Source organism: Manis javanica, chromosome 1 (genome assembly GCF_040802235.1).
Source record: "Manis javanica isolate MJ-LG chromosome 1, MJ_LKY, whole genome shotgun sequence".
NCBI classification, from domain to species: Eukaryota; Metazoa; Chordata; class Mammalia; order Pholidota; family Manidae; genus Manis; species Manis javanica.
Window position 1 is genome coordinate 80,245,367 of NC_133156.1, and position 16,107 is coordinate 80,261,473.

General features: G+C 36.9%; 1 protein-coding gene across 4 annotated transcripts in view; it reads right to left on the reverse strand.

The window, feature by feature from the left end:
• POLR3G (RNA polymerase III subunit G) overlaps window positions 1-16,065 on the reverse strand; it is a 32,687-nt gene extending 16,622 nt beyond the window's left edge. For 2 of the 4 annotated variants that reach the window (XM_073234161.1, XM_017644055.3), the window contains exons 1-3: window positions 15,850-16,065; window positions 7,579-7,728; window positions 5,221-5,350 (exon numbers count right to left, since the gene is read on the reverse strand). In XM_073234161.1, the coding sequence (XP_073090262.1) occupies window positions 5,221-5,350; window positions 7,579-7,695 (247 nt within the window). In that variant the 5' untranslated portion in view covers window positions 7,696-7,728; window positions 15,850-16,065. Of the gene's footprint in view, window positions 1-5,220; window positions 5,351-7,578; window positions 7,729-10,448; window positions 15,001-15,123; window positions 15,811-15,849 lie in introns of those variants that run through there. The other 2 variants (XM_073234157.1, XM_073234150.1) reach the window with 2 other exon arrangements.
• Between the last annotated feature and the right edge of the window lie 42 nt (window positions 16,066-16,107).

Consider the following 16,107-nt stretch of genomic DNA (forward strand, 5'->3'; position numbering starts at 1 on the left):
GCATGGATGAACCATGTCACAGCTGACGTGGAAGGCTGTTAGGAAGAACTCTGCAGGGACCTTCTGAACTTGCCAAAAACAGGAGAGCCACAAATGTACCTCTTGCTTCTGCTTTGCCCCCTTTGCCCCAAGATACTCTTGACAAGGGCCCAAACCCTTCTCAGCAGCATAAGATGGCCAGCATGTCATTAGGCAGTAGCTTGAAGCCATGGTTCATCTTAAAATGTGGGTTAGAGGTAGAGCTACTAAAAGATGACAGTGGTAACAAAGATGAAAAATAAAAATCAAGGCCCAAATATGTATTGATTTTTTTCCAAATAGTAAAATGTTTCCAAATAATACTAAGACCATGGTTTTAGACAAAGATAAATAAAATAAATAGTAGATTGGAGACCAAGAGATCAAGGTTTTCTAGGTATTTAACTGTTTGACTTCAATCTTACTCTCAAGTTTTTCATCTGTAAAGAGAGGTCAGCACAGATGAGAGATTCCCAGCATTTTCATTTCATAATTTTCTCCAAAACAGATTACATATCTTGAAAAAAATGTAACTCTTAGTATACTAAGAAAAATAGTTATTACCATTTACTATTTGGGTCCAATGAGCCACTCTTTATATTTTTAAGTTACTTTCAAATAACTTACAGAAGAACAAGAGATACTGAAAACCAACTACTGGAACCCAATTACAAAGAGGCAAATAACTTGAATAGACATTTCCTAAAGATAAACATGGGCAAAAAGCATAAAAGATGCTCTACATATTAGCCAACAGTAACAAGCCTTGGCGAGGATGTGGAAAAAGTGGAGCCCTCATACATTTTTGGTAATGTAAAATGGTGCAACCACTTTGGAAAACAGTTTGGCAGTTCCTCAGAATGTTAAATATATACTAGATATATACCCAGTAGAGATGACATATGCTCATACCAAAACATGAATGTTCATAAAAGTATTGTTCATGATGACCCCAAAGTGAAGCTTATCCAATGCCTATCACCTGATGGATGGATAAAGACAATGTGTTATACATAAACAATGGAATACTACTCAGTCACAAAAGGGAATGAAGTACTGATACATGCTGTACCATGGATGAACCCTGAAAACATGCTCAGTGAAAAAAGCAGCAAGAGGACACATATTATGAGTCCATTTATATGAAATGTTCAAAGCAGACAAAACACTAGAGACCAAGCAGGTTAGCAGCTGCCATGGCCTGGGTGGAGGGGAGTTGGGGAGCGATACTAATGGTATTGGGTTTCTCTTCAGGATTATTAAAAGATTTAAGTTAGTAATGCTGTTTGCACAGTTCTGTGACTACACTAACACCCACTGATTAAAAGTGAATTTTACATATGTGAATTTTATCTCAAGCAGTTATTTAAAAAGAAAAATTACTGGAAATTTTAATAAGAAATTTAGTAAACTCAAATTTATATTACATTATTTTCCTGGTTTTGAAGGTAAACTTTTCCAAAATGGGCAACATCCTTTGAATGCAGCTAACTGTGCATAAAACGTGCATTTTAGGTTTGTCATGCACAAACCTTGAATATATGCATTTCATATATCTTGATGCCAGATTTCAAATACATCTTTAGTAAGTTCTAGCTTATTACTTCGAGTTCTTCTTCTAACACTTGCAACATCCAAATGATTCTAGATTACAAATACATTTTTAATAGGTTTTCCAATTCTTCTTGTACTTGCATCATCAAAATGTGATACTTTAAAAAACTTTGATGGACCACACATTTGTTGAAGAGGTTAACCCAGCCATTGTTTTGGTTTATAATTGCAAAACATTTTTATTATTAAATTCATAACTACAAATTAACAGCATCTATCTAATAAATTCTTTCATTTCTACATAATCTACTTCTTTTGAAATATTTTTGTTTTGTTTTTGCCTTCAGCATTTGTCCACTTACAAATTACATCAAAAAATTTTGGTACAAAAATATCATAAAAAAATAAAATACATGGTCATATGTCATTTTAGCAAGGAGGCTGTTCCAAGCTCTTATCACAAAATACACAATACTTCCTTTTTATCCTTAGAGATATATCACTCATTCATTGGTTCTTGAGTTCAAGAAAATTTCATCTAAGACAATGTCATCTGAAGAGAGCCTGGAGATTTTGCTTAAACAATTTCACCATCAACAACGACCAGAGAACTGCTATCTGTCTCTTTGAATTCCTCTTCTGATCTGTCCAGTAATTGTGAAACATCTTCCTTTGTCAATTTTCTTCTCTTTGCCATCATGGGCAGAAAATGAAAAATTTTGAATTCTCAACTGTATTCTAGGAAAGCTAAAACAAAAACAAAACAAATACAGACAAGAGTCTCTCCAGACTTCTTTTATATCATCTTAGAAATTAATGCAATACTTTGGATAACACAATAGGAAAACTGAAGGATGTTACAGTGATGGTTTATTTTAATGCTATTCCATCTTTCTCTGCACTTTCATTTTTCCACTTTTTTATAGTTTTTTTTTTCAGCATATTGGGGAAAAATTGATGTCTGATGAAACAGTATCTATGATGATGAAACAGCAAATGTTTAAAGATGCAGGAAAAATAAGATCAAGAAGATTCCAAATACATTTTAGATTTATAAAAGGGAGCAAAAGGCTGAGATGGTAATGGGCTAAGATAAAATTAGATTTTTTTCTTTTTAAAAGTAAATTCTTCTTGTTCTTAGGTAGATCGCCATGAAAGAATAAAATTTATAATTATCAATCATTACATATGACAGGAACTGCTTAAAATAAGATCTCATGGATCCTGATGGTATATCAAGAATTAATAAACCAAACTCCATTTATTAAATTATAGATCCGGCGACCATGTTGCAGGTGAATATATAATTTTCATTAAGCTTCTGAAGTTTTGAAAATGGTTTACAGAACCAGCACCACTGTCACTCCTGTTTCTACTTCAGAGGATCCCAGTAGTTCAGTAGCCTGGGCTGGGAACCACTGGACTTGATGCTCAATGTTTCCTGGCAGCTAAAATATATTAAAATAATATTCACTGGTGTTTTTTCTTAATTATTAAAATAAAAAATTTCACTGTGAAGATAATACCAATCATTCTTATAATTCTACTTGAAACCATCATAAACAAACCATGAAGACATCACAACACAAAATATGTTTATTCTGTGCCATCAGTTTGTGACAAATCTCAATGCCCTGAGCCACCAGCTACTTGATTATCAGGAAGTCTTGAGATCTGTGACCCTATTTGTTTGCCCTAGTCTCTAGTGATTTAGTTCTTAATGTTAGTCTGTAAGTCTCTCTTTCTTAAAGCACACAAGTGGTGCGTGAGTGATGGAAGAAGGCTAGAGAAGGTGCAACACTACCTAGAATGTGGCTCCCGCTGACACTTAATGTACTTCTGCTCAGTCTGGACAATTCTTTTTCATTCATGGCGTATATATTATATAAGTACATGTATATACACATGCATATATATACAATGTATATTAGATTAATCTGTAAACACTCATGTATGTCTATGTTAATATTTTAACCTGTAAACACGTATGTAAAAATTTAACCTGTAAAAACTCAACTATATCTTTTGTAAAATACATCAGGGAAGAGAAGTGAAGACTTCAAGGAGAATGTGCTTTTATCAATGTGGAAAATTCTAGAATACAAGTCTTCTGAAATACAAAAATTTTCTTCTGAAAGTAATAGAAGCAAAAGTTTCCTTATATTTTTAAATACTTTATTATTCTGTTCTCAAAGATAAAGAGTTCCCTGATACAAGTACAAGCCAACCACTCCTAGAAACCAGCAGCAAAATTGTGTTCTTAATATCCTGGTTTAAAAGATTCACATATATGCTTTAATGATGTGACATAGTTTTAAATTAAACACGTCTTTAGTAACAACCACATTTAGTTAAGTAAATCTGTCACATAATCTACAGAAAAGACAATTTTAAAAAGACTAAAGTATACCCTACACTATGATTTTTCTAATAAGAATACTTAGTTCATTTAGTCTTACTTTGTTACATTTTAAAATGAGAGCTTTAATTTCATTTTTGAACTCAAATAAAAGCATGCAACATAATCATTAAGTAAAAAGAATTGGTTTATTTTGGAAGTAAAAATATCTTATCAAACCATTATATGACTTCACGTAGCACATTGAAAAAGATCAAGTTACTTGTCTAAAATGCTTCTTATAATTACAAGCACATGTAATATTACTATATAAGACTTCCTTTCTGACTCTCAGCCAATGCTAAGTCTTTTAGAGGGAAAATGGAATGCACTTTTAATACTAATGGAATGAAATCATACTATGTGAATTTCTCATGTTTTAATGATGCTATTTTGAGAACTCAAGGATGATATTGATCTAATTTTCAACACTGAAGTACAGAAACTAAAAATCAATATAGTTCTACCATGCTAAATAAATATTCAGGAATGGGTTCCCTTCCTCTAAAAACACTTCTCACTTTCAGTCTGAAACTGTCAAGCCTTTTCCAACTGTAATTTCTCCTCTGTACTTGGCATAACCAGGAAGTATATGTTTTATGTTTTATATTTTATATTATATCTGATATATAAATGGTAAGCCAAAATATAGTCAAGATGTAAAAAAAAAGTAATCAAAATATTAAATTATCAAAGAACTGCATTTATATATATATACACATATATATGTATGAGCAAAAAACTAGAAACAACCTTAAACCTAACAGCAAAGAACTAGTTACAATTAATAGTGCTATATCCATACAATGGAATACCACAGTCATTAATATTTTCTAAGGAAGGGTATGTAAAAATGCTAATAATATGCTATTGAGTAAAAAAAGAAGATACAAAGTAATAGGAATGCAATTTTATAAAAAGGATACACATCCAGAAGAAAAAAGTCTGTAATATATAATATAGTAGTAATAATAGTTCTCTAGACAGCATTATTGGTGATCTTTACTTTTTAAATTTTTCATAATTTTCACTGAACATATGAAACTTTAATTGTGAAAGTTAATTATAGAAATAAAATATTGAAAAGTCTTAAATATATTTTCTGTTAAATTAACATTAGAATGCTTTTTTGGGTTTTTGATAACTTCTGATTGAACTGAATCCATCAGCATTAAATGATCATATATCTTGTGCCAAAACATTATTTTATGTATACACATTGAACCACATAATCAGAGTCTAATACCCACCTTGTTTTTCTTTAGGTGTCTCTATAAAATAAGGCAGTCTTTTCATAGTTTCTCTTATCTCCTGTTTCAAGGCCAGCATATAATCTTCACCCTCTCCTGTTTTCAGTGGCACTGGTTTATAATCTGTATCCTGTTTAAGACACAGTTTTTAAAAATAAATTAAATATTTAAATATCCCTTTTGTCTCTATTTTGAAAAATGTCAGTTTTATTGAAAAATTACATTTTACAGTTACTCAGTTTTACAAGCAACTCAAAATATATTGAGCTTTTATAATATATTTGTCCTTTTAGCCCATTTCCAATTTTCCCCTTTTTTAGAGGTAGGAAAGATGCTTAATTTTCCTACTGGCATGCCAATAATATTTGCCATGCCAATTTCCTACTGACCATGCCAATAATAACTTTGTTATATAGTCTGCTGACAGTGATTCCGTATTTTAAAAATCAAGGCACTGAAATGAGAGCAAATGCTAAAGACTGCTTAACAGTGGCAGTGGTACTGGCAGGACTAGGAGCATTAAAAAAAAACAGCAGCTACTATATAGCAAGTGTTTACTATAACTGGGATATACTCAATATTTAACATCCATGATTTCATTTACCATATCATCAATATTTCCCCATTTACAGTGAAGAAATTGAGAGACATGAACAATCTGTAAGCCCATAGAACATGTTAATGACAAAGCAGGAGCCTGGACTTACATCTTCAGTTTTTAAAAATCACACACACACATATACACGTATATGTGTGTATATACATAAAATATATATCTTCATGAAAAAGTGGATCCTCAGGATACATAGTAAAGACATTTCTGGTTTCAGAGACTAAGTACATGGTAGGTTTTCAAGTTTCACTTCAAATTTACTCATTCATTCTACAATTACTCATGGAGTGTCCACTATAAGCCAGACATGGTTAGAAAACAGAAGATGGCAAGAGGAACTAGTCCAAGTTTGTGTGGAACTTACTAGGGAAGAAAAACACAACTACTAAGTAAACAAATGAGGTAATAAATTATTCAGATAATGATAAATGACATAAAAAATGAAGCTTGGTAATGGAAAGAGTGACTGACAGTGTACACGGAGGTTGGAGGTGGCTGGTCTAGACAACAAGCAGATGTGACCTCTCAGAGAAGTCATGTTTGAGCAGAGATCTCAACAAAATTAGGAAATCATCCAGGCCAGACTTGGGGAACAGATGGGTCCAGCCAGGGAAACCAGCAGAGGAAAACATTTAAAGAAACAAGGAGGCCAGGATGGCTAAGGAAAGAGAAGGCAAGTGGTAGGGAAAGGATTAGAGCAACATCAGAAAAGTCACATCACACACACTGCCTGTTAGCTAGTAGTAAGGAATTTCAATTTTATTCCAAGTGTAAAACAGCATGCACTAATATTCCCAATGTTTAGAAGTAATCTCACACGTGGAGAGGAGCTTGTTTTAAGAAATCAACAAAAGTGACATTATACCTATGTATGAGATATTTATCTTTCTTTTTCGTTTGTACTGAATGTCAGAAAGGTAAAATATCAAGAACAAAAGGTAGAGACTCCCAATGTGAGACATTTATATCCCCAGATAATATTTCTTCAGGATCCTCTACTTACATAAATCTTTCAAAAAAGGACTTTTCCTTTTGAAATAGGGAAAAGATTCCTGAATTGAAGAGTACCTGGTTATTTATGACTTTTTCATTTTGTATAGTGTGCACAGGCACATCTGGAAATGTAAGCTACATTTTGAGCCAAGCACAAAGCAAAAGCATTAGATTAAACATTATGTCAACTAAGCTGCATTAAATTTAAAAGCAATGCTAAATGTAGTAGAACACATATTTTGAGAAAGAGTAATAAAATTTAAATTGACTTAAACAGAACAGGGAAATAAAAAAAGTTGTTCGGTGGGAAAAAAGACCATACTAGGCAGTAAAATTAAATTCTATAGATACAAGAAGAGAAGAAAATTATTAAGTGTAAGTCTGGTAGACTGGGCAATGATGACTTGGTAAAACCTAATCTGACTTAAAAATATTATTTTGATATTAGAATATATCAACAACAGCAATAGAAATGAAAGCATTGAGAAAAAATTTATCTTAGTTGACATAGTACTGAGTATATTCATGGAAAGGTATATACGATTTTGTTTTCTGTATTTTAAGAAAGCACTCTGAAAATTAGAAATGTTCAGGGAAGAACAGTAGCAATATTTAAATTAAAGGTAAGTGAAACACATCCACTTTCTTACAATGGAGGATGTCATACTAGTATTGTATATTCAAGTCTTATATAGACTTGTTTTCTCTGAAACATGAAAAAAAAGAGTGAGAATTTCCATTAATGTACTTACAGGAAATAGTGGTGGTGGTTTTAATACTACATCAGGTAACTTTTCTCCTCTACTAAATCCAACTGCCTCAATATTAAAAGTATAAGCAGCACGTCCTCTTCCTTTATTCCCAGCCATCAGAACTGCTGTACCCAGAAAAATGGACAAATTCTGAAAGACATCATATGAAAAATGAAACCAACATTTTAAAGTAAAGTATAAAATTCCACCCCTTATGTAGAACAGCTGATTTAAAAGACTTTTGGAAAGCAAAACTAGTAAAAAAATAAACACGGTTTTTGTCTTTCTCTGCCTGGATTATTTCACTAGGCATGATATGCTCTAGGTCTCTCCACACTGCTGCAAATGGCAAAATTTCCATCTTTCTTTGACTGAGTAACATTCCATTGTAGATATGTACCACATCTTTGTCCATTCATCTTTCAATGGGTGCTTGGGTTGCTTCCACATCTTGGCTGTTGTAAATAATGCTACAGTGAATATAGTTGAGCCTGTATCACTTCCAATTAGTGATTTTGTTTTCTTTCAGTAGATTCCCAGAAGTGGAATTGCTGAGTCATTTGGTATTTCTATTTTTAGTTTTTTGAGGAATCTCCATACTGTTCTCCACAGTGGCTGGACCAAATAACATTCCCACCAACAGTATAGGAGGGTTCCCTTGTCTCCGTATTCTTGTCAGCACTTGTTATTTTTGTCTTTTGGGTAGTACCCATTATGATTAGTGTGTGGTGACATCTCATTGTAGTTTTGATGTGCATTTCCCTGATGATTAGTCATGTGGAGCATCTTTTCATTGTACTATTGACCATCTGTATGTCTTCTCTGGGAAAATGCCTATTTTCTCAGTTGGGTTATTTGTATTTTTGATGTTGATTATAAAGTGATTCCCAAACCCCTCACATTTAGTCATGTTTCACAGGTGAGATGATGATAGCCACTCCCTCACCCAGGTCCTAGGTGAAGGGCTGCTGCCCTGACCACTCCGTAGCAAACTGATACAAATTCTCTCCATCACTCTATGATTTGGCAAAAAGATGTAAGAAGTGTGGACAAAGAAAGGTGGGGGTAATGAAGAGAGTACAACTTGAAACTATATCATACATTCTTCACATTTTTAAATCTTTTATTTATCCTAGAATTTGAGTGTTAGAAAAGATTGGATCCTTGAGATCTAGTCCAATTTCCTCCTTTTAGAAATGGGAACAGGCTTAGTAAAACTCTGAAGTCTATCCAAACAAAAAAAAATTTTTTTAAGTTTAGAGGAAAACATCTAAAATAGTTCAATTAAAATTAAGGTAAACCTGTACTCTCTTCAACTTTGGGGACAGTAGAGATGTCACATAATCAAGTCCTGTACTGAACCTCTGTATTATCCGAAAACATGCTTACACTATGACGTGAGAACTGAGCCAGCAGTGTTACCAATGGGATTCCTACCCCTGGGCTCCTTCACTACAATTCTGCATTTGACTGTAGTAACATGATGATTAGAATGCATGTTTTTTAAACCTTTTTTCTCACTGATAATAGTATTATTCAAACCTGTGAGCCCAAGAAAGCATTAATAAATCCTCCCATACCTCTTACTGATTCCTTTCCCTTTTTTTCCTTACCACTTAGTGAAAAAATAAGGTACAATACTTCTATGACTTTAAGGCACATGCAAATTACCTAGTTATCTTGTTAAAATGCAGATTCTTATTCAGTTGGCCAAGGACAGGGACTGAGGATTTGCATTTCTTAACAAACTTTCTGGATATATCAATGCTGCTGGTTTGCAGACTGCACTTTGAGAGTAACAAGGCTGTACATTTCCCCATATTCTGGATTTGAGCAATTGCATACATGAGATGCGGTTTAACACATTCCCCTATCTCTGTTTCTTCTGTAAACAGGTAGACAAGAGGCCTACTCAAATTTGGGTTTGATTTTTTGCAAGACTGCTTAGAAGAGATGCTCTGATTTTCCTGCTGCATCATACCAGGATGCACGCGAAGTCTCTCAGTGACGTTCTCTGGTGGTCAGTGCGTTCAGATGCTGTTAGTATGTACTTTATCCAGTATAAAGTTCCCCATCAGTTTTTACCTAATTATTTTATCAACCATTGATGATTGTAGCCTAGATATAATGTGGTGACATAAAATTATATCCTTCTTTCTGTACTTATTAACTGGAATTCTACCAGGAATCAATTCCCTTCACCCACTATTTAGTCACTATGAAACACAATTCATAAAAGAAAGGTACCTTTTTTTAATAACCAAGCTCATCCCATCTATTCACATTAAAAGGGAAGGAAAATATCCAAATGGCCTTATTTCAATGCTGAGTCCCTGAAGCATGTGCTGAGCCTACAGAAAGCAGTGTCCCAAGTATGAAAAGTGCCAAGCAGAAAGGCTTAGACCTTCCCTCTAGGAAATGGATGTGAGCCCAAGTAGACCCAGCAGACATGGTGGACACCACCAGGCTGAATTCCAGGCTGAGATCTGCCATTAACTAAAGATTAAGAGTAATTTTAGGTAACATCTCCCAAGTTTGCCGGATCATGAGAATTACCCAGAGGACTTCTTAAACATACAGAGTCCCAAGCAATCCTCATGTCCTCAAACCTACTACCTCAGAGTCTTTGGAGGAGAGCACTGGGAATTAATTTGGAAAACTCATCCCCAAAGAGTATATCAGCTACCATTGCTCAATGGAATATCCCTAGAGAAAACTCTGCTGTCTCTAAACATCCATATCTATCAAACAACTGATATAATTAGGCGAATATATTGTATTGGCAGAAAAATCAATCCAAGCTCTTGAGACACCCGTAATAATTACACGGAATTCTGGCCTACAAAATCATCTCTTTTTAGTTTGATTACCTTTAAGTCAGTTCTCCTCGTGAAGAAGCTCTTAAATTCAATTTCTTCTCTTGCAGAGCTGAGAGGTAGTCCCTGGACTCTGGTAACTACTCCAGGGAAAGATGGCTCTTAAGTAAGGCCTAAGCATTATTCTCTGAAATCCTTTTAATTGACTCAACCACTGTCTCACTTCTTTTTCAGCCTGCCAGACTTCTTGAACGAAGGCTTTTTTATATCAGCTTGCCCCATTTCCTCATTCCTTCAAATCTTCCTCTACTTCATGTGAGCCACTATCACTGAGTCATTCATTTAACCAATGATCAGCATTCCAGGTACCATGGCAGGACCCAGAGATCACTGAACAAAACCAGGTCACTGCCCACAGGGCATGCATTTCAGTGGATGAAAGAATAGAAACAGTAAACAAGTAAGTGTGTGACATAATATATATTCTTGTAGGCTGAATTGTGTCCTCCCCGAAATAGGTTGAAATGCTAACCCCTGTGAATGTGACTTTCCCTATTTGGAAATAAAGTCCTTGCAGATGTAATTAAATTAGGATGAGGTCATACCACATTAGGGTGAGCCCTCTTCTGATGCCTGCTGTCCTCCTAAGGAGGAGATTTGAACAGAGACAGAGACACATATGCACAGGGAAAACACCCTAGGAAGATGAGGGCAGAGAATGAAATGCTGCAGCTACAAGCCTCAAAATCAATACAGCTGTGAAGAAAAAAAATCATGGTAAGAGGATAGAGAAAAAGAAAGGGATATGGAAGTGACTCATTCACACAAGCAAGTTTTTCCATAGAGGATAAATGTGAGCAGTGTGCTGGACAAGGCAAGTGAGCCAGAAGATGGAGGGCTGGGGTGGAGATGGCTGCAGAGAAAGGGACAGCAGGGCAGAGGAGGAAACCACAAGTCGGGAGCGTCTGAGGAACAGGAAGCTCACGTAGCTGGCGAGGAGCAAGGAGTAGGGAGAGGCTGATGGAGGCAGAGCTCGTGGAGCCTGTGTGAGCTGTGGTAAAGGGTTTCGGCTTTTTTACTTGTGATGGGAACCATGTGCAATGCTGAAATGTAAAGGTCCCAGAGGTCCCAGTGGACAAAGATCCACTGGCCTTTGTCCTTGCTTATGCTCTTGGGTTTCCAAAGCACACTGTTCATTATTGCCTCCTCCCTTTTGAAATGCTCTCTTCCCAAGGCTTTATTAAAACTCTAGATTCTATTCCATTGCCCATTTTTTTGGTCTATTTCTCTCCGTAAACCCCTTAAGTATGCACTTCCTTGAGGTTCCATCTTTGGTTTTCTGTTCTTTTTTTAATCTTCAGAAAGTACACCCACTCTCAAGGTTTGATGAGCTCTCCCTCACCATTAACTTCAGCACTGACCCTTGTCCTGAGTTTCAGTCCATGTTTTTACTCCCAAGAGGATAGTTGGACAGCACCTGAGACTTAAAATACTGAGATCATCTTCCCCCCACACTAATTAGCTTGCCTTTCATGTATAAATGTCCCTATTTTAATCCACGGTATGTTATTTTCCCTGTCACTAACATTTGAAGATTTGGAGTGAGTCAGAATTGATTCCTCATTTGATTCCACCCCTCCTATCAAATCAATCACCTAGTTCTTCCTTCAAAATGTTCCTTCATTTCCATTTCTTCTACCATAATCCAGCTCAGCTCTTTTCCATCTCAGTTTTGAGTGACTGCAAATTTAAAGGTATCCCTTGTTTTCCTGTTACTATTTTAATTTATTCTCCCACATTATTCACCTTCAAGCATAGTTCTAATGATCGTACCACTCCACTCATCTTCTCTTTTGGCTACAGAATTAAATCCAACTCCTTACCCATATATTCAGAGCCCGTTTAAGATGTGTGCACCTATCCCCTGGCTCACTGTTCTGTAATCATGTCATGACTACCATTTCTCCATTGCAGCCTACTCCCTCTTCCTGCCTGTCTGGCTGCATCCCTTTTCACCTTAAGATCCAGTTTAAGTCCCTCAACATCCACAACAGTTATTTAACCCCATCTTGCTCTTGAAAAGATACCCCTGTTAAAATAAATGGATTTTTAAAAATCGAGGTGATGCACGTTGCTCCACCTTCAAGTGTGGAAACAATATAGCCAATGCACCATACGGGAAATGGACTCTTTCTAAAGGGAAAGAGTTTCACTTATGTTTTTTGTTTATTTCTTCTATAAGACTAACAGTAGCGATTTTATATGCCCCACTGTCTAGCATAGTGCTCTCTATATAGCAACAGCTCCACATTTAATGTTAAACTTCCTTCCTTCTTCCTTCCTTCCTTCCGTTTTTTCTTTCTTTCTTCTTTAACGTGATTTCATGAGTAAATCTACTCCCAGAAGTACAATTTAATCAGCCTGCAAAGTTTTGTTTTTTGTTTTAATTTCTAGAACTATAAAGTTTGGGTGTTGGATGTAGGTTGGAATCATCAGGAGTGTTAAAAACAACTTAGGCCTCACCCCAATGAAATCAGAATCTTTGGAGGTAAGATTTAGGTATTAGGACTTTTTAAAAGCACCCTGGAGATTCCAATGTGTAGACTAAATTAAGAAATGCTGTTCCAGATTAAACTTCGATTTTATGGAAGAGGAAAGTGAGGCTCTAAATGGTTAATGACTGCCCAGATACACAATTCTTAACAAAGACAAGACTGGGTTAAAGCCTCAGATACCCTTCTATTGTCCTTTCATCTATATTTCACAGCCTGAAACACACTTCTAGACCAGTTGAAGACCTTTTTAATTCTATGGATGCTTTTAATATTTACAATGAAGTGAATTAGTAATAGCAAAATTCGACTGAATTTAAACATGTAAAATCAGAAGTATCACCCCTCCATTTTGGGATGTCTTCTGAAAATTCTTATTCAGAATTGTTCTGAGATGATTTGATGGCTCAAGCATCCAAGAGCTGACATGCAAAAGCCCATACTAACCAACTATAAAAACAACTGTGTGGCAGAGACTGAGCTAGTTTCTGAAATTCCTCCTAACTCGAACATTTTATGAGTTATGATTGTGGCTTAAATGCATTGTCCTCCACATCTCACGCTGTCCCTTGCACAAATTGGCTAGCAGAATAAATGTACAAACAGATGTAAGCAGGCACAGAAGCTCAGAGAGCTACTGAAAGCCACGGCACAGTATCTTTCCTGATGAATGACACCTAAGTTGCCCCAATCAGAACCCAGAAGTCACGCTAACCTCCTCTGCATCTCCCTCCATCCCCTCATCTAATAGTAGAAGACTGTCAGCTCTGTGTCCTCCTTCACATGTTCACCCACCTTCACCTCTGCTTTAGTCCAGGCTTTCACCATCTCTTGCCTAGACCTCTAATACAGAATAAACTTCCCACAGCCAGACTTCCCTTTTCAATCCACTCTATAGTCATCTTTGTGGAACACAAATCTTGATGTGTCACTTACCTTAACTAACAAAGCTTTTGAGTCTTTCTGCCCCTTGCCTCATGCATCCCCCACTCCAGCCACTCCCAATTCTGCTACACGGCTCTTGCATTTGCCTTCCATATCCACCCAGTAGCCTCAGCATCATTTAAAATGCTATGCAGATGACACATCTCTGTGACCATTTCCTCTATCCTACATGGAGTAGGACTCTCCCTTTTCTGTTTCTCAAGCACTTCACTGCTTTTATTACCCTTTTAAAATCCATGTTGTAATCGTCAGTTCTTGCCTGTCTCCCCAGTAAACTCTTCAATTATCTATTCATCAAGTGTTTATTAAGCACCCTGTGTCAAACCATCTTCTGTGTATTGGGAATATAGGAGTGAAGAAAATAAAGTCTCTGTTCTCATGGAGCTCATAGTCTAGTATGCAAAATTGAAAAATACACACTTTTATAGAAACTGTCAGTTAGTGATCAGTGATATGAAGAAAAAGCAGAAAACAGGGGTGCTGTTGTGGGAAGGGTGGTTGAAGAAAGCCCGCCACATTTTGTAATATCCAAGCACAAACTTGACAGAAGCGAAGGCAAGAGCCATGCTGAGAACTAGGAAAGGAAATCCAAGGAAAACTGGGATGCGGACAGAGGGGTCTGTAAATGTGAAAGCCTCCTTGAATACTATTTACCTTCCCGTGCCCTATCACCAACCAGAGCAGAAGTATAATAAACATTGGGTGAATTATTGCGGAGATCATACGGCCTGGTAAGAACATCAATCCAATTTCCCTCCAGCGGCTCCCCTCTGCCTAGAGGACAAATACCCAAACTACAGAGAGCTCTGTACCTCCTACTGAGAATATCCTTACCAACAGTGGTCTTCTAAGGCTAGCTCAAATGCCACTCCTTAATCTCCTTAATTCCTTCCATCTGTATTCTTGTAACACTTAGTTTTTACTTCCTTTGCGATAAATATCCCAGTTGGTGCTTTATATGTGTGTACAGATATTATCTTCCCCCAAATTCTGGAGAACCCAGATCATGACTTTTATGTTACACAATTCTGTTCTTCACATACCATCTAGCTAATGAAGATAGCCGTGAACAGAGTGACTGAATAAATTCTAACTACATTGGGAAAATACTGAGAAAGGCTGCATCACCCCCCCCCCGACAAAAGGCTTCAGGATTATAGGGGAAGATGGTACACCCCTCCTTCTATGAAGGCTTATTAGTAGCTGCCACAAATAAGGGTTTTCATAATTACCTTTTATAATGCTGTCTCATGGGTCTCTATAATTTTTCCTGGCTGCGTAGGGAGGTTAGTCAAGTTCTCAAAGGAATTTTTCAAGACTAAATTGATATTTCAATAGCTGGGAGATGTAGGGTGAGATCAGGGACCTGGCATTAGCAGTGGGGGCGATGAGTTTGGCGAGGCCACACCCAGTCATTATCCACTTTTCTGTCCTCACAAGGTGCGGCAGGCTCCACCTTTCTTTTTGAGCGTTTTCTACCAACTTTCCTTGCTCTTCCACGAGTGGACAAACTAACCAAAAAAAAAGGGAGGGGGGTGTAGGGAAAGAAATATAGATTAAAGCTTTGTTAGCAACTCCTCTCTCCACGGTATAGAGTAGAAGGCCAACAGTTAAGAAAAAATACTGAATAGCCTGTCCTTAACAAGTCTGCGGCAATGACTCGTGCCTGAACCAATCACACAGCCCTCGGATTTGAATATCTACCATCAATAGGAGTATAAATTACCTTCTCATTGCAAACAGTCCCAGGAAATGCAGACTATGTAAAATCTGGAGACGACGATTAAAAGATTGTGAAGGGATTATGAGATGGGGAAGTAAAGCTCAGTCCAGCCCCTCAATCCAGAAGCGCCTTAATCAATCTCCCCCCTGATTTGCCCCACCGTCTCCATGTGCCCCTTTAACTCCCCTCTACCCTCTCCATCTCCTCCCAAGCCCTCAACTGCTTCCTCTGTTACCTGCTCACTAAGTCTCGAGGCTGGGGTAAAACTGTGCAGCCGAAGCGCCGGACAGCATGGAAAGGGTGCAAACAGAAGGTGCAGGCGCTAGAACGCCGGCTGCAGCTCAGGAGAAGAGTGCTCCGCCCTCCACGCGGCTTCTGAGCTCGGTTCCGAGCACTACCAGATAGCCCCGCCCAACCGCACTAGGTCCCGCCCACCCGCTAAGCCGCGCCCACCGGAGAGAGAGCCTTTTAGCCCTTGGCAGACGCCGTAGTC